General features: G+C 40.3%; 1 protein-coding gene across 1 annotated transcript; it reads left to right on the top strand.

The window, feature by feature from the left end:
* Positions 1-6,657: 6,657 nt before the first annotated feature.
* LOC130146224 (epidermal retinol dehydrogenase 2-like) lies at positions 6,658-17,689 on the top strand. The gene is made up of 6 exons (XM_056332182.1): positions 6,658-7,757; positions 11,682-11,813; positions 13,302-13,401; positions 15,078-15,222; positions 16,182-16,304; positions 16,803-17,689. Exons 1-6 carry the CDS (start codon positions 7,428-7,430, stop codon positions 16,894-16,896), a joined length of 924 nt encoding a protein of 307 aa, XP_056188157.1. The 5' UTR covers positions 6,658-7,427; the 3' UTR covers positions 16,897-17,689.
* Positions 17,690-26,552: the final 8,863 nt, after the last annotated feature.

Raw genomic sequence — 26,552 nt, forward strand, 5'->3', positions numbered from 1 at the left:
ATGGCATAGCTGTCATGCTATGACAGCTAATGACACAGATAATGTGACAAAGTCGTTCTTGGAAAGTGATTAACTCATTCTTTGCCCATCAGCCAGAAAAAAAGCTGTCAGCTTCCATCTGAACAGAAGCAGTGGAAACCAGTCAAAGCAAAGAACTTCCGTGGGAACCCATGCATGCTTAAACGTTGCTTACCAAGCTGCAGACCAGCAGAGTCGAGATATGGGAGGTGTTTCGCTCCCAGGTACCCATCATACTGAGTTTCCCTGAGACAAACATTAGTTAAATGAGGTTCTCAGGCTAGATCCAGAGGCTCAGAAGTAATAGCTTCTCCCTCTGAATTCTTCAGAGATCCTTTAGACTCAAGGAGATTCACCATCACTGCATAAAATTAATCTGTTCACAGCATCATGCCCATTCACAACATGCAGTGCCTGCAAATGCCTTTTAAACATACCAGCGCTCACTGTCCCAGCACCAATCCTTGTGGGCCCTCAAAAGGCTAAAGTCACTGGTGATATCTGGCCAAAGAAGATGCCAGCGTACCTACTCTACCTTCTTGTAAATGTGAATGCTATCATCATTCAGTTTTCTCACTATTTTAATGGAAAGAGGAATTGAAACACTAACTTAACCTGAGGCAAAATAAATAGGCATAGTAGTAGGTAAAGAGAAATGCTTAGAGGAAATAATTTTCTGAATAATATCCCTCATTACTGAAGACACCTGCCCTTCCAATTCCTGCACATCTTTGCTATCTGCTGTGGTTCGCTGGCCCTGTGAGTACACTCCAGCTGTTCTGGTGTCCTGGTTGCACTTCTTCCTGGCATCATTATTCTCTGATTGGTGCTTTTCAGACTATTTGATTATTCAGGTTCGTTAGATGCATTGAGTCATGCTTTGAGAAAACTCCACCTACTACAAAACATAGCAGTTTGTCTGCCTAAGTGCCCAGACATCCACCAGCACATCCCCTTTGCCACCAGCTCTGTACTCTCTCACTACCGTTGAGGTTCAGAGTCCCTGAATCCAGCCCAGACTTTCTGATCTCATAAAGTGATCTCAGAAAACAGATCCCTCCTGAGCAGAAATACCAAGTTTCCTTCCCCTTACCCATCACTATTAGGCTCTACAGTGCACAGTGACACTGGGTGATGTTTAGTCAGGCTCAAAGAGACCAGACAACCTGCTTCTGTAGTCTCACCACTACTGTCACTAACATAAGAACTCAAGAACTTTTTCATAAGAACTTTTTTTTTTCAGCATACAAGAAGGGCATATTATTTAAGAGTACATTCAAGTGCCATTATACCCATACGCAAACAACCAACCTACCCTAGTGAAGTAGACCAATTGTTTATCATTCAAGCTGAAAAAGGTTAAAGAGAGAAAAGAATATATAGCTCCATAGCCATAAATAACTGTAGTCTTTTCAATTAATTGGGAAACAGGGAATACCATTTGACAGAAAGAATAGACTATGTAAGGAAAGACATGTATGTCCTTCCAAGCTTCTTCTGGGGAACATGGACATTTCACCCTGGGAAGCAAAGCCAGTTTTCTTTTTGACCTGCCTACATACAACCGAAAACTTTATAACTTTGTCCTGTGCTTATTTGCCTAAACTGATTCCAAGATGTCTGGCTTTTTACTTCTAAAAAGCACAGTCAACAGCAGCTTTTCCCAAATGACACACATTTCTAGGGATTTGAGGTTCTTCATCTTAAATCCTTAAGTGTCTTTAGGTACAATAATGCCAAGCTCCGTGCTTTGTGCCCTCTTCCTCAGGAACAGCACAACAAAACAGCCTTGTGTTTTCCTTGGGGTGATGCTCTGTGAAACTTACCCCAGATATGACTGTACCATCACAGATACCACATCTGGATACCACAACATCGCAGGCAGTACAAACCGGTGCTGAGTAGGCATGTAGTCTAAGCACCTTCATAGTCATGGGGTGGTGCTGCCCTTTGACTCACGCTGTAATTACCGATGGGCAGAACATGAAGCACTTGCAGGGTTAGATGCGGACACAGATGAGCAACAGCTTCAAAGACGGCCATGGCGTGCACAAGCCTGCCGAGGCATCCCTACATAACTATAGAGATCTAAGTTGCAATGCCTCTGTTGGCTCAACTATAGGATTGCTTAAAATCAATAGCTAAGGATATTTTTTTTACAGTACTAAAAGTCTTTCTTAAATGCTTATGAGAAATACAAACCCTCCTGTAGCTGCAGTAGCCTATAGTTAGTTACCTCCTGGATCGTGCCCCAGCAGTACTGCAACAGCCATCTGATACAGCAACTCACGATTTTCACTTCAACATTGGGACTGGAAATAAAATTAATTTGGCTCACTGTGTGATGAAGTATATTGAACCAATGAGAAGAAAAGGAAAAAACACAGAAAAGGAGGTCGTCTCAGTTCCCTACTATTCCTGGGAAAGAAAGCAACTCATGCTTTGATTAAGGATACAAGATCCATGTGTTTTGAGCTGGAACTTCTTTTCTTCGTCATTTGTAGGGAGTTACAGCCACTGCCTTTGTACCCCTGATAGACTTCATCCTGAGGCCAAATGAGAGGCTCACTGCCAGGTGTATTCTTTCCTGGGTGCTCTGTTCTAGTCCTGAGTTTTGGGCAAAGCTGTTAGAAAGAATATGCATAGATCCAAGGGATACTTTAATTTTGTGCTAAGGGTTTCATTTCCTTCTGATGAACTAATAAAACCACTACTTTGATTTCATTTAACTTAAGTCTTAGCTATCTGGTGAGATTTCAGACTGACACATTTGACCCCTATGGATCAAAAGAATGTGTTAACAGAGAGAGCTGGAAGACAATTCCCTGCCCTTCTGAAAGTTAAAGTTATTAAAGAAGGGCTGGAGAGTTAAGGTTGTCATATATCCTATATAATAAGGGATTCCCACATTTCATTGTGTGTTCCATACTGGATTACTCTTAAAAATCAATCACATGACTAAATTCAGTATCGCAGACAGATGTTATAAACTTCTTGTCTAGATCCGTATAAAACCAGACATTTTCTTTTAATAATATCAGTCCACTAACATCAGTAAATAATAGTGACCTCCAGAGAGCTGCTTTTGCTCACCAGTCCTTACCAGTGCTAAACAGTTCACTTCTGAGGAATTAGGCATATCTGGATTTTTTGTTTGGTTTTGTTTCTCCAAATGTATGAATACAAATTACTTTACAGCATGATCTGCAGAACTACATTCATTGTTGGCACTGACACAATATCAGACTACTTTTAAATGTCTGAAATAAAATTCTTTGACAAATTCAGCAAAGATCTAAAGCACTACTAGAGTCTGCAGAAATTAGTTTTGTCAGAAAATATTAAAATATCACAATTTGTCTGTATTTATCAAAGCATTTGTTTGGCACATCTCTTTGCAGCACATGAATGGCTTATATTAAGATTTAAAAAGACAAACACAAGCTATTGAACTGCCTAGTAAAATAATTATTGGTCAAACACTTTTAATAAAGTAATCTTGTTCCAGTAAACAATTTTTTTTCTTTTTTGCAGTAGAGTTTTACGTTTTACATACTGATAATACATTAATGCCTTATTAATATGTTGGTACATGCTTAATAATTATTCATTAAAAGCTGTGGAATTTAATAATCACTAGTAATTAACAATGTATATTTAAAGTATACATTACAGCTCAGACATCAAGATGCATTTCAATATTATTTGCCTCAGCATCTTGCAAGTAAGCTTCGTCCCATCCTCAGTAACAAGAAGATGTTTGTCAATGTGTAATCCACAAAAAATATTCAAAAGTTCCAGCTGGCTTGAGAACAGGAGGTAATTCTCTAATCTTTACTACCAGTCAAGAGGCTGATAAAATGAGTTACGCTTGCATTTACTACGCATGCCTATAGCAGTTTTGACAATTCTGTGTATCATAACAAACATATACACTTACTGAAATACCATGCCATCTTTATCACCTTGACAGCTGCAAGCGTGCCAGAGGATGTACACCATGAAAAAGCCTCAGCCAAATCCCTCACTACATGGGTTGATTTTAGCATGTGTCTTTGACCAATCCTTATGCAGTCAGAAAAGGCAAGACAGTGATTTATGGTAATAGACTTGCTTGATAGACTTAACAGGCTTAATATGATATGCCTGCTATAACTTCTTGTAACATGGAATATACACAAAGTATACAAAGGTGCATAAAGATACTGGTGTACTGTTATTTCTAGATATTCTTACTTCTGTTATGTCAAGAAGTTATTCTGTGTTATTTAGAAGGGGGGGTTCCTCAACCCTGTTATATTTGATCAGCCTGTCAGAAGACGAGGCCCTTGTGCCCAACCAGCCTGTCCGCTACCTGCGTTTTGACAGCCCACTGTATCGGAGGGTGACTCGACTGACCTATTCAGGGACCCCCGCTGACAGCATCACTGAGTCAAATCCCTTATAACAACTATGCAAATTTCCAGAGACTTATACAAAGTGAACTTCAGCTGAAGATTTTTATTATACAAAATACAAGTTTGTGACTCGAGGATTGCCAGTGATAATACACTGACTGCAAAACAGCTCACTTAATAACAGCTAGTATGAGATAAACATAAAGTTCTTACACAATAAGCACCCCTATGAAGGAGAAGACAAGTTCAGCCTGTCAACAGATCCCAGAAGTTATGATGGAGCTTGTATTAGGTCCCAGTTTTCTCCAGTTCCCCCCCATACGCACAAAGTAATTTTCCCAAATGTGGTTATTTCTGTTCGTGATCTTGTATCTTGTTAGTGGCATACCTTTAACTTTTTAATTGATCTATTTGTGCGTTTGTCCTGTCTCATATATTTAATAGCTTTTGTAGCATTATTGACTTTTTTCAGTGCAGTCAAACATTGGAGACAATTTCTTTCCTGTATTTTTACTATCGCTTATGAAATGGAACTTTTGGTACAAGCCATTTGAAGTTCAGTGCAGACCAAGGTACGTGTGGGGCTAGATACTCGTTGCTGTGTGTACAGCAGCCAGAAGAGTAAGTTTCTCTTTGACAGCAAAATTCAACATTTTGAAACACTGGGACAAAATTGGGACGAAAAGCCACACATACACGATTTCCAAATGCTAAACAAGTCTCTAAAGGATCCATCAAATCTAGCTGGTGGTGAGCAGAATGCAGCCTATCCTAAATACACTGTGTCACCCGAGTCCCTTGTCACTTTACCACATCCACTCTCTACCCAACGCTGGCAATGCGCTGCAACCCTCCACTACCACACTGAAGCCTCCCGTTTAGGTATCTAAGTAACTAATCATCATTGTCATCTTGGCTACTTACAGAACGATCGCTAGCTGCCCCTCAGGCCGGGTCGGCGGCAGGGCAGGGGAGGTATGTATGCATTCACACACCTGCATAACCGTGTGCTTTGGGAACAGGTTCCTCCTGCTACCGCTTGCAAAGTTCTGCTTGCAACACCGCCCCCTACCGGTGTAGTTTGCCTTGAAACGTGCTAACAAACAACAGCTCCGCTCCGTTTCATAACCAAGAATTCACCACCGAATCATTTCGCCGTCCCCCTTCTGTAACCTGCTGCTTTTGCCATTGTAATTTCTGACTACGGCATAAGATCCTTGGAATTACCTTGCCCACCTATCTTACGTTGGTTGGCACCTCGTTTGGCACCACAGTTCATTGAGGCTTTGAGACGTGCCTTCAGCCTCGATGGATGTGTTTCACCTTTTGCCAGCACCTGAACAGAACATGCAACAGGTAAGTGTGCACAGAAGCACATCACTGACAGCACAGAATTTTCCACCGTATTTCTCAGGGCAAATTGCATCAAATTATGTGAATTACCTTTTTATTTCAGCTGAAATGAAAAATGCCCCATCATTCCCCCCAAAAATGTAATCTGTTTTTAAACTTTTAATTTAAAATTTAAATTTTAAACTACAAAATCGTGTTTACAACACAGATGTGCGGACCAGAGCGCACCGTGACTTTATTCAAAGTTCTTCCCTCCTATGGCCTGCCAACAAACCCGACAAGGCCTTTGGCATCACTTACTCAAAATGCAAAGTACCGCCAGTAATTAGCGCTCTCTTCATTTGCCTTTTTACTACGAACAGTGCGGGAAGATGCCACGGTGGCCGGGGCAGGCTGAGCGCCGCAGCGGGCCCGCAGCGCTGCCGGCCTGCGGTTCTGCAGCTGGGTAACGCCTGTATGGAAAAGTGAGGAACCGCAGCTGTGTTCTGGAAGATGTGAAGCAACGATAAACAGGTGGCTTCACCGGGAGGCACTTCTGACCGGCATCTCCCTTTTCGCTCCCATCCCAGCCAGCGGGCAAGCTGGTGAAGACCGATTTGTGTTGTTAATTACGAAGTGTTTAGCTCCGTAACCACAACGCCGCCGCAGCGGAGGCAGCAAAGGGCGCTTGCTCCACAGCCCCGGCGCGGCCGCCCTGCCGGCGGGGCGGGCGGAGGGTGCCGGAGCCGCCCCGCCGCTCTCACGCACCCGAGCGCCGCCTGCCCCGGCCGCGCACCTCCCCAGCCCGCCCCCGCGCAGAACCAAACCCCGGGGCGGGCCGGGCCGGGCCGGGCGGGCAGGTGCGGGGCAGCCGCGCGCCGGCGGTGAGCGCGGGGGTCGCGCCGGCTGCGGGGCCGGGGCCGGGGCGGGGGGCGGCCGCGCAGCAGGGCGGCCAGGCCGCGGCGGGAGGGGGCGCGCAGCCCTGCCGGGGCAGGGCCGGCGGGGAGGGGACCGCAGCCGCAGGGAGGCGGGAGTCACCCCCTACCCCGGGCCGCGGCGGCGGGCGGCGGGCTGGGTCCGGCCGGCCGGCGGTGGGCGCTGCCCTCCCGAGGCCTGTGAAAGAAATGGTGTGGTCTGAAAGCGGGATGAAAATCAAGGCCGGTAGCCCCCAGGGCCGTGCTTTTCTGTGCGGTCGCTAGTCTGCTGTTAAATGACAGCGTACGTCCTGTGATCCGGGCCGCAGGGCACTGGAAAATGGATCCTTTCCTTTCCAAGGTTGTAGCACACCAGCTTTTTCCGTACTTTTTCTTCAGCTAATACCACCTTGCTATGAGAACAGAGTACTCCATAGCCATTGCCGCAACATACCTGTGTGTACACAAAATGTGTGTTACTAAACCTTTTTAAAAACCGAGGTGGAAGCTGAAGACTCTGGAACGCAACAGCAGGTGTGTAGGAGCTAGCAGAAGTTACTTGCTTTCATCCTACTAGTACGAAGACGGCAGCTATCACAAGACTAGTAAGGTATTTTGTACCTGCACAAAATAACAGCGTGAAAGAAATAGTTGTTTGAAAGCCAGGCTCTTTTTTTAGTCGGCATCTGAGTGTCTTGAGGGGCCAGTAACATAATGTATTTCTGCGTTTTTTTAACAGAAGAGGGGTGTTTGTGCCTGAAAAATCATGTTCAACTTCAAAAGCATCCTGAAGATACTACAGTTCCTGAAGTCACTACTTTTTTTAATTTTTGAGAATTTAATCTTATTCATAGTTCCTTCATGCAAAAAAACTTTTGCTGGGGAAATAGTGCTTATTACTGGCTCTGCAAATGGGATTGGAAGGCATGTTGCCTTAAATTTTGCTCCTTTGGGAGCAACCTTGGTTCTTTGGGACGTTGATGATGAAGGTAACAAAGAAACAAGCAGATTAGCCCAAAAAATTGGAGCTAAGAGAGTGTTTCCTTACCACTGTGACTGTACCAATAAGGAGGAGGTCTATGAACAGGCAGACAAGGTAAGATACAGCTTCTGGCTTCTGATTTGGCTTCTTGCTTCTGATTTTTTGCTTCTTTTGCATAGCAAATGCTATTGAATTTTATTATTTTTTTTAAGATATTGCACTGTTCACTAAGGGAAGGAAGTACTCATGTAGGGCAATGACCTCATTTTGACAAGTAGCTTCTAGATGGAACTTAAACTATGTTTGCAATAAAGTGACTGGGGTTTAATCTGTTCTGTCAAGCTGTATCCATTTCCAGTCTCCATTGTGAGATGGTTACTTCTTTTAGAAGGAGTATGATGAAACATGCAGCAGAGGTTAGCTCCATGATATTAGCTTATTTAATCTTTAATATTTTTTTAAGATACCAATAAATAAATAAATACCCAACCTAAAAAACATCAGCGGATATTGGGGTGGTAGGGGTGTCTTTTTTTTCTTTGTCTGTTTGTTTAGAAAATTGTAATTCCGTAAGGGTCATGTGGGGTGTAATGCTTTCAGAAATATCATTGGGACATGGCTGCTCTCCAGTCAAATTGATGGCTCTGCTTCAGTTTATGTTTTGGTTAATCCAGCTGGAAAGTAAGGTAGAGAAGGATTCCATTTTAAATTGCATTCTTGTGTTGTGCTGACCTATGCTTTGTAAACTTTATTTTTTAATCGTTATTATCAGAATCCAGAACTGGACATTAATCTAACATGATTAATTTTTACTTGTCCTTAAACTACAAACTGCCTGAAAATATTTCCCAGTATAACCTGATTTATAATCCAGTTAGCCACTCTGCCATTTTATCCAAGGATAAATTCCTTTTCTGCTAAGTACATATACTGAGAATTTATATATGTGACTCTCAAGTCACATCTTTGACGTTCTGTGTCCACAGGCATACGACAGAGAAATTAGCTAAAATGTTTACGTGAATGTTGATAGATGGTTTTGAAATAGCCTTGAAATGTAATATTCGTTTTCTAAGAGTTATCAGGAGGCCTCTTTGCATTGTGGTTGTTGCTTTTACTTTTAACCAAAACAGTTTAATTCTTTCTGAAGACAACTATGAAAGTTTGAAATAGATTTTTTTTTTCCTCAAGAAATATTCCTGATGAAAAGTATTTCTAAAGGGTAAGTTAGATTCAGGATCTGTAAGTATCTGGAACTGCAATTCTCATGCTTGCAGTCAGCAAGGTATTATTTTACCCATACTTGTTAGCAGCATTTGGGGCACAGCCAACTAAGTGCACAGAAGAAAATTCCACTTGAGGCCGTTGGTGCTAGATGTTAAGAACCACAAGTGATATCATAGTAGTACTTGGACAGTGGTGGCAAGGATATATTGCACCATAATAGTATGTCTGCAGAGATGAGCAAGGTATTCGGTGTCCTGGCCTGTGCTGACCCAATACTCAGTGCTCAAGGAGGATGATTTTTGCCAAGCACTTGGGCAGTACAGATGATGTGATCCCTGTGTAAGGCACTGATTACAACTCCTACAATTTTGGAGTGGAATTCTCAGTAACTTCAACAATAGTAATATCTGTTACCACTTCCCAGCAAGATGAAAAATCAGTCAAAGCAACTTGTGGTCTGTACTTCAAATACGACACTTGATCTTTATTTGGAATGATACTATAAATCGAACAGCAGTTCTTCTAGAATCCCCTTTTTGCAAGGATGAAACTCACTTTAGAATTGACTGAGATCAAATCTCTTTTAAAAATAACATTTGAAATTGGCATTAAATCCCTCTTCCCATAAATGCTATCTGCTTCTTGCAAAGATATGCAACAAAATTATTAGTTTAAGCTTATGTAAGTAATTTCTCTGTTGGAGTTTTCTGTTGATGCTGAATATTTTGAAATTATTTGTTTGTTCTTAGTTTAACAGTCTCAAAATGTTTGTTTTGTGCACTCAAGTAATTCTCAGTCTCCAAACACATTAACCAGATCAGCCACAGGGCTCCAGCCTGCAGAATCTGCTGTGCCAATATCAGCAAAGAGTATCCTGAAGTGGGCAGACTGACCTACAAGCAGAAACTCAGAGCGCTGTTTAAAATTCAGGAATTGCTGTTAAGGTGTTAAAATACTGTTAAGAATACCAACACCTTTGTAGATATTTGCATGAATTGGACAGCCATAATGCAGCCAGGTTTTTTTTTTAGATCAAGTTTTTCAGCTAGGGGTCTCTTCTGCTCATGGAAATACCTGCAGCTTTTTGACTGGTAATATGAAAACTCTTGATCTTGGGCACAGAAGATAAAGCAAGAGCAGAAAAGTTAAATTAATTGCTTTTATTTGGTATATTCACTGCAGGAAAAAAAAAAGGTATTTTCCATTAATGGAACCTTACTTTCTAGGAAGGAAATGAGATCATCAAAGTGCCTAAAGAAGAGGTTTTAGAATAAACTGGTGAGCAGCAACGAATTTTCAGGGTCAGGCAGTCTCCACCTGGGAATTCTGAAGGAAATCAGATAGGGGTCTGATGAGCCAGAAATCCGTGGGGGTTGTTTTGCTATAACAAGTGTCCAAGGAATGATGTAAAGTAAAACATGCCAGTTTTAAAGAGCGCTTGAGAGGACCCAAAGAAACTACAAACCTGTCTTATAGAAAATTGGTAGAAATGACAATAAATAGAAGAATTAATAGACATCTGAAGAAATACATAACAAAGAATAATCAGCTTGACTTTTTGTAAATGGAAGTCACGCTTCCCACATTTTTGGGGTAGTGAGTAAACATGTCAAATGAAGCCAGGTTAAATAAAATGCCGCCATTGCGGAAACTATGTTGTAAAGAAAAAAAGAGGATCATCATATGGACTGACATGGCAGTTAGAAAGGTACGAGTGGGGAGAAAGTACAGATCTGTCCTACAAAGGAAGAGTTGGGTGTTCCTGCCATACTCAGCAGTGTCTGGATTTGCATTCATTTGGGCAGGTGGAAAGTGCTAGTATCTGAGCCCTGCTTGCCTATTATAAGATATGTGTCTAGGACACAGCTGGAGGAGTACCAAGTCTTCACTGAATGCTGAGGTTCCCAGAGAGAGCCAAAGGAGTTCAGCTGTTGGGGAGTCAGATCCAAGTACCTGTTCCCAAATTGCCAGACCGTAGCATATCTGGGATTTTTATGTTTTTGTAGTCTTTACACAATTTTTGAGACACCAAATAACTGCCTGTAGCACAAAAAAACTCTGTGGTGAGCCTGATTCTTAATACTATAAGTAAATCTTGGCATCTGCTTTGATATAAATCCAAGTATAATCCAAGGAATCAAATCTTTTTATAACAAATCCAAATTGAGCTAATGGTGATTTTGGCCTTCTCTCCAAGTGGTATTGTCTATTTCATGGTACATGCTTCTGTGCTCAAAGGATTGGTATCTCCCAAAGATCTGTGCTGAATTCTCTTTTGTTCAGTAGAAAAGATCTGGAAAAGGGGTTGAACAGGCTTGGCTGAGGAGTACAGATTCTCACAATACCAGAAAGAGGGGACAAGAAATGTTCAGGTTGCAATTAAAGCATGCTCACAGTGCACACTAAAGCTTTGTACCTCATTATCTTAGGTTCCTGTGGAAATCAAAAGTATTCTGGAGTTCAGGAAGCAATTAGACAAATTCTTGAGGGGGGAAATCATGGGAATATATTAAATACAAAGGTCTAGATACCTTATCTCTCTCAGGAAGATCCTGCACTGCAGAGTCTGAAAAGCTGAGGCGTACACTGGAGGAGACTTTAGTCCTGATCCTTTTTTCACTGCTTTGTGCCATGAGACAAGGGCTATGGGGATAGATGGACCTTTGAGCTGATGCAGTACAACAGTTCTTAGGTATTTACATTTCTAGTAGATATATAAATACTTGCAAATATCACTAAAAGTTTTCATAAACAAAGCACAAGAGGCAAGGATGCCTTCTAAAGCTTCCTGTTTATCCCTTTTTTATTCAGGTTAGAAAGGAAGTTGGGGATGTTACTATTCTAATCAATAATGCTGGCATACTGCTTGGGAAAAAGTTCTGTGACGTTCCAGATGAAGATTTTGAAAAGTCCTTAAAAGTCAACTTCTTCTCTCAAGTCTGGGTAAAGTACTTTTTTCTCTCCTGGGTGACCAAAAGTCAGGCAAGTATTTTAGTGTAATGCAAGTAAAATACAGGCAAGTATTTTAGTGTGAAAATCCCCATGGTGGCACCTACCTGGGGAACCCAATTTGGAATAGGGATGGGAAGGGCCTTGAATGGGGGAAGATAAGTATTTTTGATCATCCTGTAATTGGAGGCACACCAAATTCACAGGCCCCTCTGTATGTCTCAGTAATATTAACACAGACCTGCTTGAGCACTCTGGTAAATCAAAATTTTGTGCAGCTGTGTCATCCAACATGCTGTGGCTGTCACAGCTGTGGCTGAAGTTAGTGCTGACGTGATGGCATGTGACTTTCCTGCTCCTGGTGTCTGCTGGCACCAGAAGGCTTTGTCTAATAGACTTGTAGCATTCAGGGAGGTACAACCAGTGCTGGACTTGACAATGTTAGGTTTATGGTTGGACTCCATGATCTTAAAGGCCTTTTCCAACCTAAATGGTTCTATGATTCTGTGCTGCGTGTCCTAGTCACCATCTGCTTAATGTACATAGAAAACTAATCTTGATAGTATTATCTTTGTTGTGGTTTGTTTTCATACCTCTAAAGGAATTTGCTGTTATTTAGGGTCTCGGTTGACCTTTAGAAGGTTTTGCTGTGAGGGAGTGTTACTCTTGCCCCCTCTAGCATTTGTGTTTTATATGCCTGAGTGAGTAGCCTGCATCAGGGAAAAATGTAGCTAAATGGCATTTCTCAACAGAAAATCATTGCAGATGGAAGTCCTCTAATAATTTTCCAGCCCACAGTGCATCATTCTTCCAAATACTTAAGGTAAAGGGACTGAAAGAAATGTTCTACCTGACAGGTCTGAAGAGACATATGGCAGGACAGTGACCATGGGTCCTCAACCAAAAAAACATGTAGTAGGCACACACATCTGGAGTCAAATAGACATTGCAGGACATCTCAGCTACTGACAAAAAATTGTTACTGCTCTTGTCTTTTGGGAGTATTTTTTGTTTGTTTGTTTGTTTTTATCTTCCCCCTCATAAAACTCTAGTGTCCTCCTATATAATTAGCATCACCCACAGTGGTGGTCTGGGGTGCCCGGAGTTGTCAGGCAGTTTGGTGTGTAGCAGCTGGGGCTGGTAGACAGCTGAGCTCCCCTTGATGTGTTGACTTCTGGCTCCCTCTTGTGTACCAAATCTTTGGTAGTAGTCTCAGACAGACTGTGAGGAACCAGAAGGCAGAGAAAATAACAAACTTTGCTGCTTTTAGCACCATTATTTTAACGCTGGCAGATCTTCAGATAGAGGGCAGCCATTCAAGGAAATGCTCTCTCTCATTTCTAAATTCTTAGAGATAGAAGTTCAGCTGGGCCTCTTGTATATTGAAGACCTAGAAAGCAAATCAGGTTGTAAAGCCTAATTTGGAATGCAGTATTTTTAGCATGTCTTATTATGAAGGGTTGGGGTTTTTTTGTCTCTTAGACTTGCAAGGCCTTTCTTCCAGCCATGATGACCTGTAACCGTGGACACCTGGTTAGCATAGCCAGTGCAGCAGGATTGTTGGGACTGTACAGAATGTCAGGTTAGTATCATCAAGTGCCATTACAAATTAGATCTACATACAAACAACTTCTCTTGGAGATCTCTCGAATGCTTGGTTTAAGCAGTTTATACTGATGTATCGAACACTCAGGAAGAGCCTGCAGATACGAAAGGTGGTGGTCGTGTGTTGAAGAGGATGATGGTGGCATGTTGCCTCAGTGGCAGAGGGAGCTCACTGCAGATTTTACTGTCTGACTGCAGCCTGTCTTACCTCCACAGAAGAAAGACAATACAGCTCATACATGTGCAGTGAGAGGGAGCCCCGCATACAGGTTGTCTAACACTTTCTCATGCCAGGTTTTTTGCAGATGAATGTTCAGAGTTCTGAGACATACATGGGTTACGCCTGGAACTATAGGTTTAGTTGGAAAATGGTTTACAGGTCCAGTAGGCATTTTTGCAGAGTTTTCCTCAAAATTAATTTGGATGAACTGTGTTTTAAGCTACTTAACAGCTCCATATTCTCGGCTGTTTCCCTCAGGAGAGCTTTCTGCTACAGTCCTGACTATTTCATCAGCCTGGGTCTGCTGCCCAGTCTCTCCTCAAGGCTCTCTGACATCTTGATCATATCTCTTAGGTCACCCTATGAGAACGTGAACTTCAGTGTAATAAGTGTCTCATGTTTCTTCTGCTGACTGATGGTGCTACTGTAGTGTTATTTGCCACCTGTTATCGTTGGGTCAGTTTCTATATTGATAATAGGTCACATCCAGCTTTCATCATTTATCTGTAAGGCTTATGAAAGTGGACCTGCATTTATAACTTTTTACACTGAAGCTATGCATTATGTATGGTTCCATCATCCACTGTGGTTGAATCCCTGAAGAATAACAAACTGTCTCTGATGTCAGTTTTTGAAGTTACTGTTTTACCAAAATTGGATTTTGTTGTATCTAACTGTTTTCACACACATTTGAAAAAGCCTTAGGAAACCACATGTAAATTTCTGTATTAAAATAAGGTTCTTACAGTTGCAAAATTATAGAATATTTGGGTTGGAAGGAATCACTGGAGGTTATTTGGTCCAACCCCCCCCCAAATAAAAGCAGACACAACTTAGATCAGGTTGAACAGGGCCTTGTGAGGGCAATTTTTTATTATCTCCAAGGTCAGAGTTCCATATGTTCAGCAATAAAATTTAGACAAGATTCAGTCTTCCCAGGCAAATAAAATGATACTGTAGTTGCAGGGCAAATCAAAAGAAGTAATAGGTTAAAGCAGCATTTATAAGTAGGATATTTAGATTTTAGCACCAGAAATAGTTCTTACTGAAATGTAACCTGTAATATTAAAGGGTGAAGATGTTCTGAAATCCAGGAAGGCCTGGCTTGCATATGAGTATCTGGAAATGTACATGAAATGTTGAATAAGCTCATCTTCCTATATCTCTCTATAGTGCACTCAAAAAAAAATGTCCTCTGGAAAGCATTAATCTTATCCTCAGAAAACTGTGCATCAGTCATGGGAAGAGCCATTAACCCTCAGAGTTAGCATCACCAATATGCACAGCATCCTTAAAATACTAATTACAAGACTTCTACTTACATAATTAGGTAATTTGAGGGCTTAAATATTATTACAAAGCATTGATTTCTGTATATAACACTGGGATGCTTGTGACATACTTTGGCTATTTCTTCTTTCTTCACTTTTCAGATTATGCTGCAAGTAAGTGTGCAATCATTGGAATGATGGAAGCCATAGCTTCGGAACTGTATCATGCAGGAAAACAAGGCATTAAAACCACAATCATTTGCCCTTATTTTACTAATACTAAATTAGCTAAAGGTTTTCAATGCCAGTAAGTAAAACTATTTCATATGTAAAAAAGAATCACTACTCACTAGATATGCCATATTCAGTCTCTAGCTATTATAAGGTTGATTTGCTTTTCAATTCAGTATTTTTGCCCTATTGGCACATACAACTGTGTCTCAACATAAGAAATCCAAGTGTTGTGTACAATTAATGACTGATGTGCAACAGGGACTGTATAATCTCACAATCAAGGAACAGTTAGGGATGCACAGCATTTTTTAAGGCAACCTTATTTGTTAGCAGAATGGGCACTGACTGTTGAGATTCTGTGCCCTAAGAAATTTTGGCACTGTGATTACAGTTATGGCTCTCAGGATACCCCATGACGTGTCCCACTATCTGTATCAGCAGGTACTATACTTCTCTGAGTGAGTATAGCTGTGGTGGTAGTACTGGGTGAGTGGCTGTATGTCTGTAGTGATGGGAGAGGTGGCAGGCACTCTATTAGTCAATACAGTACCCGTGATCTTGTTTTTTCAGTGCTCTGCTCCTGCTTCCACCATTCATCATCCTGTAGTAGCATATATTATGTAGAGCACAGCATTCCTCCTGGCTGGAAACAGGCCTGGTCCTGGTCTGTTTAGCTGCTGCCTCAACATCTACAGTAGAAAAGGAGGTGGTGTGCAAAGGGCATCACTACTGTGCATAGAACAGCATATAGTAGGGCTTAGCTTGGTAGTTTTCAATGCTGCAGTCACTGTGGGCATGAACTTCATTAGGGTTGGAGCAGGGCTTGCACAAGTCATTAGAATTCACATCACCAAAGCGTTTTCAATTTATTTTGATGATAGCAGGAACAGAGAGAACTGGAGACTCCTTTTGAAGGCTACTTGAGGGGAAGGGGAAAAATTCTTAAATTATTTAATTAAATTATTTCTGTGTTGGAATACATCTCAAAAGTAGTTTTATAATTTCATAATACTTCATTTCTTATTTCACCAGAAACCCACTGCTTCTTCCTGTTTATGATGTAGAGGGTGCAGCCGGCAAGATCATGGATGCAATTCAAAAGGAAAAGTTTTATCTAATCATGCCTCTGACTCTACACTTTCTTGCTTTCAAAATGTAAGAATGTGACTCATCTTCTAGCATTGCCTTCTTTCCTTTGCCATATGTCTGCAAAATCAGCAGGAAAGTTTAGTAAAAGCAATTCTTTAGTTAGTATTCCTGCAGCCAGTCCAGTTATATGCCAAATTATGAAGAAAAAGAGGTTGTTATTTTTAATAATCTAGGTGAAAAGCATTCCTCTGTCCACTTCTGTCTCTAATATACATCTTAAGATATAGTTATGGGGATAGAAATTTCAAACGTTTTCCTGTGGTGGTATACTGGGAGCAATGCCTGGGCTAGAACTGTCTGCTGCCAGTAACTGCCTTCACCACTGGCTGGGCTTTCACAGAATGGCTTGGTCTGTCATTTGTTCCCCCCATTTATAACATGGGAGCACCAAATGTGTTATTGCCAGACATTAGAAGTATTGAGCACATATAACAAATTTATCATTTGTTTATTTATACATTTTTCTAAAAAAACATAAGGCTAACTTGGTGTTTGTCTTATCAGTCTCATTCCTAGAAAAATGATACTACTCTTCGAATCTTGCTTTAAGATCACCAACAGCTTGGATAAAGCCTTTGGTCGGAAGGAAAATGCTTGAAACCTTTCAGTCAAAATATTCTGAAGACCTCAAGTGCCATCTAATTGAAAATTTTCAGTAAAAATTAATTCAGAATCATTCATTGACAGAAGATTTGCTTCTTGTATGATATCTGACATTGCTGAGCATGCAATTTAATTCTTCATAACTGTCTTTTAATCACTGATTTATAGCCACAGCCTGCTCTCTCACTTTATGATGACATGCTGCTTTTATCTGAGCTCTCAATAAAAGTCTGTATGACCTGGCAGGGATGTTTGACTTAATTTCATACCCTGAATTCTCAATTTCTAAGCAAAATCTCAAAGCACGGGAAAAACACACTACTGTTCATGCAGAAAGAAAAAAAACACAAAGCATTTAACATATTTCCCTTTCAGTGTCAAAACAGCACTGCAGTTCACACAAAGCCAAAATGAAAAAAGGCACTGTGGATGATGTGCTCTGGCTGACGAGCTGCACAGGGAGCCTGTGTCCTGAAGAGGAGTGAACTGCAATGAGTGCTGATAAAGTGCAGTGCTGTGGTGCTTACCGTGCTTCTCATTAGTCACAGTGCACTTTTCTAAACACAGTTCTACAGGGGATATGTGCCTTGGTTTTAGTCCATGGCTAGAGGCTGATACTGGATCATTTATCAAAGGTTGTGGCTTAGAAAGAATGTTTTGTAAAACTGTGGTGGCGGCAAAAAAGTAATGTGCCTACTCAGAACGGAAAGGTGATGAAGCCCCCACAACCAGAGGAAGCAGACAGGAAAAAATCCGTTATAGAAATCACCCATTTATAAACATAGGTTCTGCGGCAGCTACATGTTGAACACTGATGAAGTCCACAGGCATCTGACTCCCTTCTCTGACCCTGTCGGCTCCTATGCAGCTTTGAAGTACCCTGCTGAGGCCAGATAATTGGGTTCAAGACGTTGTGTCCCAGGTTAGGTCCCTGAAGTCAGCAGCTGAATCTGGACCTGCAAACTGGTCCACACAGTTCTAAAGGTTCAGTAACTTTAGTAAAATTACTTAGAAAATAATTGACTTAAGAGTATTGTGAGGAATCTGTGCAAGAAATCTTTGGCAATTTTCAGAGTAATTTCTGAAAAATCATTAAAATTCAAAATTACATAGGTGTTATGTTAAGTGACCGAGCAACAACTTCCCATGGACTGTATGGCTTTCAGAGACTGAAATTTCAATGAGGTGTCTGTTGAAACATAACTCTGCTGTAAATCATGGGAAAAAGAGGACAGACAGGAGGAATACCTCATGTGTTCTTGGCCAGTTATGAGCTAGCTCTTGGGCAAAATCTCATATTTGGAGAGAAGTCACAGCCATGTCCTTCAGCTGTCTTTGAATGAAATAACAACCTAAAGGTCTTAAAGGAAAAAACTCCCCAAGAGCAGAAGTTCAAAGATTAGCTAAGCAAAAGTATTGCCTGGTACTTAAATGATAAAAATCAATCCTCATGCAAATTTTCAGAAAATGCTAACGTAAACCATTCATAATTTGCTTAATTTAAAAATAAATAAATTGTAGACCAGAATAAGGAATCTACAAAGCATGGTTTATAAAACTCCACTGTAAGGAATTCAAGAGAACCTTGAACGGTCATCTATTGCCCACATTTGTCACCGTATTTCTACTGCACTTAATTAACCCCATACTTACAAGCTCCCTTCCAGCTACAAATGCCTATTGAGTGCACAGTCCAACTAAGAACCTATTTTTTCAAATCTCAGTGTTTTCAAAGTAAACATACATTCAGTAAATTTTTTCATGTACCCTATAGATATTACAGGGAAAATTTTAGGTGATAGAAGGAGAAACCTATCTGAAGTTTGGCTCTTTAGAAAGCGATGTTTATTGATTTATACTCTGAAAAACTCTCTAGGTGATCAGTAATTGAAATATGTTTTTTCTCCTACTGATGAGACAGGAACAAAGTCTAAATTGTTTCCCTGCAAATAACGATCATTTTCTCAACTGCAAGCAAATATATTGAGTTTTGGGATTTCCTTATTCCACATGAACATTGCAATTTGATCTATGATTGGTTTTAAGAATGGTTACAGGAGACTACAAACTGCCATGACATTATATTTGTGAATGTATTTAGGGCCTGAATATGCTTAATACATAATTTCATTGCTTGCAATGCAGAGCTTATGAACAGGGCTTCCAAGGTGAGAGTCCTATATTTCAAAATTCTTTGTAAAATGAGGCTCACATTTGAAGTAGTTACCTTTTAGTCACATTAGGATTTGGTGGACTAGCCATCATTAAAAGTCCAGTATGTCAGGATTAAGTATTTGTATCCAAAGAGCGCATTGTAAGGGCTCTCCTTTCAGTACCACTGTTTGCCACCCCCACGCCCCCCACCCCCCGCAGTTTCTTTAACTAAAATTTGTCAACCTTACCACCAACATTTGAGGTTGCTAAGTTTACCATCTATATACACAGGACATGAAAACTTTAATAATAATATAAAGGAAATAACGCTGTGTTTTCTAAGCCATGTTTCACCTACTCTGCATAGCCACCTTGCAAAGCCTTACTCTGTATTGCTGCAATCTCTGCCAGGGGTACTCTTTGGCTCCGTTTTTTCCCTGGCTAATGTGCTTGTCTCAAGAAGGAATTTGTAAAGCTTATGCTTTCTAACTCTCATAGTGATCTGTTAGATCTTCTTACCAGCCTTAGAAATCAGTAACTCACTCTTTTTTATGAAAATACCAGGAAAAGATTTCATTTTTTATTTGTACAGAAAGAAGTGTGATGGATCCTGTAACAGAGTTCTAAACCTGTAAGCTAAGACCTTCCTAATAAAGTTCAGAAGACTCAATCAGATGCTGTTCCTTTTTTGTAATATAAAATTATTTTGTGTTTTGAAATATAATGTACCACTTAAGAAGCATCTCAGAGTTACTGACAACTCTCGAGAAACATGTACTTTCCTCCGTTGAGGCTTTCATCTTATTTGGAATTCCGCCACACAAAAACAATGTTGCAAGAGAAATTCTCTTACCACTGAGGCTGAAAATGGGACTGCAAGGCAGTTTATCTTCATTCTTTCTCCTCTGGGAGTAGTCTTGGTTCTCTGGAAAATGGAAGAAAAAGCGACAAGTGGATTAGGCAGATTAGCCATGGGCTGAATCTACCTATGGTGCTGCATCGGTAGAGAGCTAATCTGTGATGTCGGATAAAAACCGGTTTCTTGCTCTTGTTTTATACCAAATAGCACAAAATACCTTTGCAGAGCATATTTTGCTTACAGAGGAAGTTGTGGAATTGGGTATCATATAAAGAACATTAATCATATTCAAATTATAAGCATTTCGAGGAGAGCAGCATTTGAATGATACTGAGTCACCTTGTAATCTAACAAAACTCTTTAAGCAAACTTCAGTGGCAACCACATGCAACTTTAGTTTCTCAGCAATTTCTGTACCCTCTTGGATATTTCACTCCGTAAGTGAGAGCTCAGGTGGTTTTGGTGGTATGTGGCACCCTGTGACTCCTTAACCCCCAGAGCATGAAGGGGAGAGAGAGGCTTACTGTAGGACAAGGTCCGCAGGCTGGCTGGCTCAGTGCAGCTTAGTTCTGCCCCGCAGCAAAGCTCCTTCTGGAGGAAGAGCATTTTTGCAGCATCTGCAGAAAGCAGAGAATACAGTGCTATGTACAATACACTGTACCATAGGCACCATTATGCAGTGGGCTTCTAGGCTCAGACCCAAAGGTCTGCACTGCCATAACCAAATCGGGATAACCATCCGAAACACACAGCTCTAGTGAAGACAGCCATTGCATGGAAATGGAGATATATTACATACATTTACATCCTGAGTTTTTTAGTTCATCTTTTACTTGAGAGATAAATGTTTCCACCCAATCAGATTCAATTTATATTCCTCATAAGTCATCACTGCAGTTTCTCATATATGCTCGAATTCTTCATTTGTGTACCTAAGCATGGAATAACAGCTTAGAGGCACCGAGGTGTAACTTGCAGAACGTAATAGAAACAAATGGACCTTCCCAGAAATTCTGATAGCTTGTTCTGTTTAATCACCTGAATTGGCATTATCCCATTAAATTATAAAACATTCCCGCAACAACCTCAGGCTTTCCAAATGCCCAATCATCCTCCAAGCCTGGAAAACTCATTATTTTATCTAACAAGTTTGTTTGGATCCCAGTTTTGAAAAGTGAAAACAATCTGAGAGTAAATTACTAGTACAAAGAGAAGACCAAAGGAAACAGATGGGAAAAGACAGCATAACGCAGGGGCCAGCCTGAAGACCTTGATGTGCACGGTTTCCCTTGCACACCATCAAGGTACCAGTGCTTGCAAGAAACCCAGCAAAAGGTCTCGGGATACCACATAAAGACAATTAATTCCCATCAGATGCTCCCAGCCAGCACAAAGGCTACAGATGAATTTGCACACTGATCACAGAGCAGTACGCAGAAGTATTTGAATATGTTGTTCACTGTGGGGAAGATTTCCATTAATTTCACTTATTGTTGAAACACATGCTACAGGAATGTCACTTACTAGATACTAGGAGTTCCCAGTGTCACCTTATTCTCCTATTTTATTAATTAGTAATTCTGAAATTGGGGAACCCGTTGCAAATTGACCTATAGTGGGAGAAATAAAGGAAATTATTTTAGTAGGACAACTTTCAGAAAAAGACACTCTAAGATACCCAAAGGCATATTGAGGCTCATTTTATATTCTAGCCCACAGTGAAAAATGTATTTTCAACTTCTTAGCTTCTGCATGGAAAGGTGTTTAGTTCACAGTTCCCACAAGTAATAGAACAGACATGGAGCTGAAAGTCAGGAAATTCCCTGTTCCCCTGTCACTACCTTTGTCTTTGACCAAAAGGTTTAATCCCACTGTTTCAATATTCTTATTTGTACCCCAGGATACACAAAAAAATAATGGAAGTGGTATAAAGTATGTATAAATGTACTGTCCCTATTTTTCACTATTGCCGGTTGTGGATAAGGAGGCTTCATGCTTATAAAATTTTTCAGGCTCACTAGAAACAGAATCGTCATCTCTATTTATTTTTACACTCAGAAGTAATGCTGTTACTTTCTATATTATCTTGTTATTTTCAATACTTCATACAATTTTATGAGGTAGAAAGGCTTAAATCAATCCAAAGAACTGTTATTAACAGATCAAAATTCTACGTTGATTACTGTTATAGATTTTTCTAGTTTCTTTCTTCAGTCAATACAATGCCTCTGTTCAATACTTCAGATACTTCAGGATGCCACAGGCTGCTAATAAGAAATTACTCTTTTAATGTGAAAAATAATGAATACAGGTATAATTGCCATTTACCATTGCACATAACTGTTGCTGAAGCCAAATAAACGATCAGGTGGACAGCCATTTCAATAACTAGTCTCAGCTAGCAGCACTGCCTGGGGTGGCAGTGATTTCAGTAGTTACGAGGCATTGCTCAATGCTTTCATAAACTCCATGCTTCCCAGGTGTTCACTGATCAAACGTCTTGTGTTGGTGGAAGTGGCATTCTACTAGTTGCTCTGTCACTTCCTCCACTGCTTCTTTCTCAGAAATGTGGTTAACAAATGAACACATTAATATTTCAAATATGCCTTTTGGATGCCATTTAAGTCACTGTTCACCTGATTTCTTATTGCTGTCTGGTTTAGATGAATCATACCCAGGAATGCCTTCTCTGTTGCATTGTCATTAAAGGGAGCCTAGGTAGCTTGTGTCTACAGGTATGCACAATGTGGATGTCTACTTTGAGTCAATGGAATTCCCCAGATAGCAGGGCAGTCCTCCTGTCTAATGGAGGGAAAAGTCAGGAATCTCAAATGGTATTTTTTTTCGCTGCGCTATTGTAGCAGCTCTTCACTTGAAGCACTGCTTGCCATCCCACCAAGCCACGGGCTGATAATTAAAGGCACTTCTTCATAAAATTGTCCTACACAACACATTTGCTGTTCCAATATCTGCATTTGTAATCTGGGAAGCATAAAAAAAATAGTGTAATAACATAACACATATGTAAATGTATTGTTTCTATTTTTCACTCGTGAGAGACAAAAAGTTGATGTAAGGACAGAAACTGTTACTTTATTCCTCTGTTTCTCGATTGCTTAGTCAAAAGACCCAAAATCTTAAAAAATCATTATTGAAAATTATCTTGTCACTTTTAGTATTTTTAAACACATGTTTATGGCCTTACAAAAAATTTTTTTTATGTACAGGCAAATTATCAGTTCCATATGAAGAAATATTCAATAAATATCTTACACTGTTAATAATAATAACCGTTATTTACTTTTTACCAAACTCAGCTCCTTCAAGAAAAAACATTTATAAAGTAGCAGCAATGATGAGCTCAGTACAAACAACAGAGATGTTGACACACAAACAGAAAAAGCATCCAGGAATAAAATTCAAGTATCGTCCATTATCTAACCCATCTTACATGGTAATTAAGAACAACGCAAGTCTTGTGAAATGCTTCCATGTTCTAAGACACTAAGAGCTCTGTAGCTTTTCAGACGCCATCAGTGTTGCCTGTGGGTTCTGTCCAGGCATCTCCCTATATTGCAATTTTTAATTATTTTTTTTTCATTTTACTCTTCCTTTTGACTGTATGGTCAGCCAAGTTGCATATGCCTTGCTAAGGCTAGGCTTTCAGGGCGCTTTATCACCAGATGCATGTATCTAAAATAGGTGTTATGAATTTGGTTCTAGATCCTTTTGTTTTTCATTTTAGCAGGAAAGACCTAATATAATTTTCAGCTCAATCATAATATACTTTTATGTGCTTCTTCAGTTTTGGACATTATAGAAAGTATACAAGATTTGACCGTTTTATAAAGAATGATAAAAGAGATCTTAGTCTAGTGTTGAAAAAGAGCACATATATAATTAAAGCAAAGTACATATGTATGAAAGAGGGGGATAAATATGAAGGATATGGTTGTAGCTGCTAGCCTGTGTGTATCAGAAAATAGTTCCCCCAAAATATTTAAATTCCTTGAAATTTCTTTACCTGAGTCACACATACTAAGCTATAAGAAGTATGCTAAAATCACCTTTTTTAAAACATTAGTTAATGCTTCTTTTCGCACCTATTTTTTGTTTCCCATAGTTAAATGAAATACAAATTTCATGAAGATGCAAGTATACATATCCTTCTCTTACATTTACACACATAAAGATTCTTTCCTGCACTAAGAATGGGCTGCGTATTGCTGGCTTCAGTCAGTAGCGTTGCCTGTCTGCCTGGGATGATATGCTAGGAGGTAACAGAAAATAAGGAATTCAATACTCCTCCAGAACAGGAAAAGTTTGAAAGAAGCCAGGGAGCATGATAGTTCTGAAAATGTCTTTGAAAGCTGCTTAGAATTTGACAGCAAATAAGCTTAAAGTAGGAAATTAGGCTAGACCTGATGTCTACTTTGTTATCTAAAGTCCTTTGATAAGCTTACATTTCCCTGGAAGCTGAAGGAATAGCAGTGCCTTAACCGCTGAACTGGTAAGTCTGAGAGTCCCCGCATAAATTAAGTGAAGAGCCATGATTCTAATCACGCCTTTGGAAGCAGGGTGCAAGAGCCCACACTGTGGGCCCATGCAGGAGTGGAAATTAGAAGAAAATTGTTCCCCTTCAATATTTAAAGACATGTTAGATAGGACCGTACTTCCCTTACACAGATATGTTTACCACCTTGTAAAGTGGTGGTGTTTCTTTAGTATATATGTCTTTAATATATATAATTCTTTAATACATATATAATTTCATGACAGTTGATTGCTTGCTATGCAAAGACTTTACAGTGACTTTTTAATTAATGATTTCCTTCAATTTGCATGTTTTACAATCAGAATCAGGTGTAAAAAAAAAAAAAAAGTTTTCCCCTTTGTCTGGCTGAGACTCAAAGTTTTCAAAGGGTACCAAGAAAGAACAAAAAGCAGGAAAACTTACCTCTGCTTTTGTCCTTTATGTTTAGTCAAATATATATCAGGAGCAGTGCCTGGTAATACAGTGGTTTCAGGGATGTGACTAGGACTAAGGATGGTATTAGGTTCTCAGCCTAGCTGATGCCTTACACCTGGTGGCACAAGAAGGGTAAAACTCCACTTGTGGTATTCACCACAGCTACAGCACAAGGACACAGCACAGTCATCTTCCACTCCTTTCTTCAAAGCACTTTCTCCTCAACTTTGCTGTCTGGGACCCAAATGTTGTTACAGTGTAGCAGTAAAATAATACTCCACGGACTGCAAACGTGAAAGATCCATTTTCAAACTCTCCTACCTATTAAATTAAGCCCATTTACTAGAGGCAAAGACTTCCAAGACTCTTTCTTGTAAGGAATACTTGTTTCCAGTTGTATTTATTTCAGCCTGTCATAGAGAGAACTAACCATTTTTCCTAAAACTGTAAGCCACAACAAAAGCAATGAAAAACAACAAAATAGAAAAGTACATGGAAAAATATTTTAATCACCTGTGCCAAATCAGTGCGCAAGGTCTCAGGTATGGGACAATGTGTTCATTTGCTTCCCCGAAATAGTCTTTAAGCAAAGGACAGCAAGGAATTATGGTCATGAGTCATGATTTTGGTGCAAACGATTTGGCATAAAGTGGATTTATCCTGAGTGGATGTTGGCAGAATAAATTACTAGCTCTGGATTACAGACAGGTACCCAAAGAAGGAAAGGCATGGAAAGCTACAAAAAGCCCCACCCAACAGGTTATACCTCTTTCCTCCCCACAAAAAAAATAACTATGCATAGGTCTGGAAGATGGAGGCCCCTCCTGAAGTATGCTGAGCTTCAGAGAGCAGTGGAGACTGCTGGAGAGCTCAAGGTTGGCCAGATAACTCCTCCTGCCCCACACTGATGGGAGTATTTTCTGTCCCCATTCACAAATGCCAACAACGCACAGCCACGCTTCCCCACCTTGTGTCAGAGAATGTGAAATCACTCAGAATTCCCCATGTATTAGAAAAGATACCTATAATATATGTCACATCAAATAACAGTGGGCCACCTCCCGGTTTTCCCTACTCCTTGGAGATGGGGCTGCTAGGTACATGTGAGGCATCATTGCTCCCCACGGCTGGGTACCTCCTACAGTTACAGAGAGGTCAGGCAAAGGTTGACATCCACATCATGGCTTCTTCCCAGGACATCTGGGTCATTGGTCTGCCACAGTGCCAGTCTTCCCACAGGTGACTCTGGTCCAAAAAGCAAAAGATTCTTAGCATTTCCTTTGTTTTTAAAGATTTACTAAAAAATGCATTCTACTGTAAAACAACCAAACCAACCAAAACAAAACTTCTTTAGCATCATTAAAATTGTATTCATATAGTCATTAACTTGACCCAGTCACTTTGAACCAGACCAGCCTTAGCCACTGCCAGCCCTCCGGAAAGTCTTGTTTAATGCAGCAGCTCCCAGTATACTCTGGAGTGTGCTGGAGACCATGCCTGTGATACCAGCAACCTCCTGCCTCCCCACAAATGTGGGGGGAAAAAATTAGGAACTTTCAGTCATTTTTGAGAAATATACATCAGAAAGGTCTTGGATGACACTGTATCCCCAAGTTGTGTAATCCTTGACAGAAACAGTCTGTAAAAATGGCTAATTCAGTAGTAACAC

Source organism: Falco biarmicus, chromosome 3 (assembly GCF_023638135.1).
Source record: "Falco biarmicus isolate bFalBia1 chromosome 3, bFalBia1.pri, whole genome shotgun sequence".
NCBI lineage: Eukaryota > Metazoa > Chordata > Aves > Falconiformes > Falconidae > Falco > Falco biarmicus.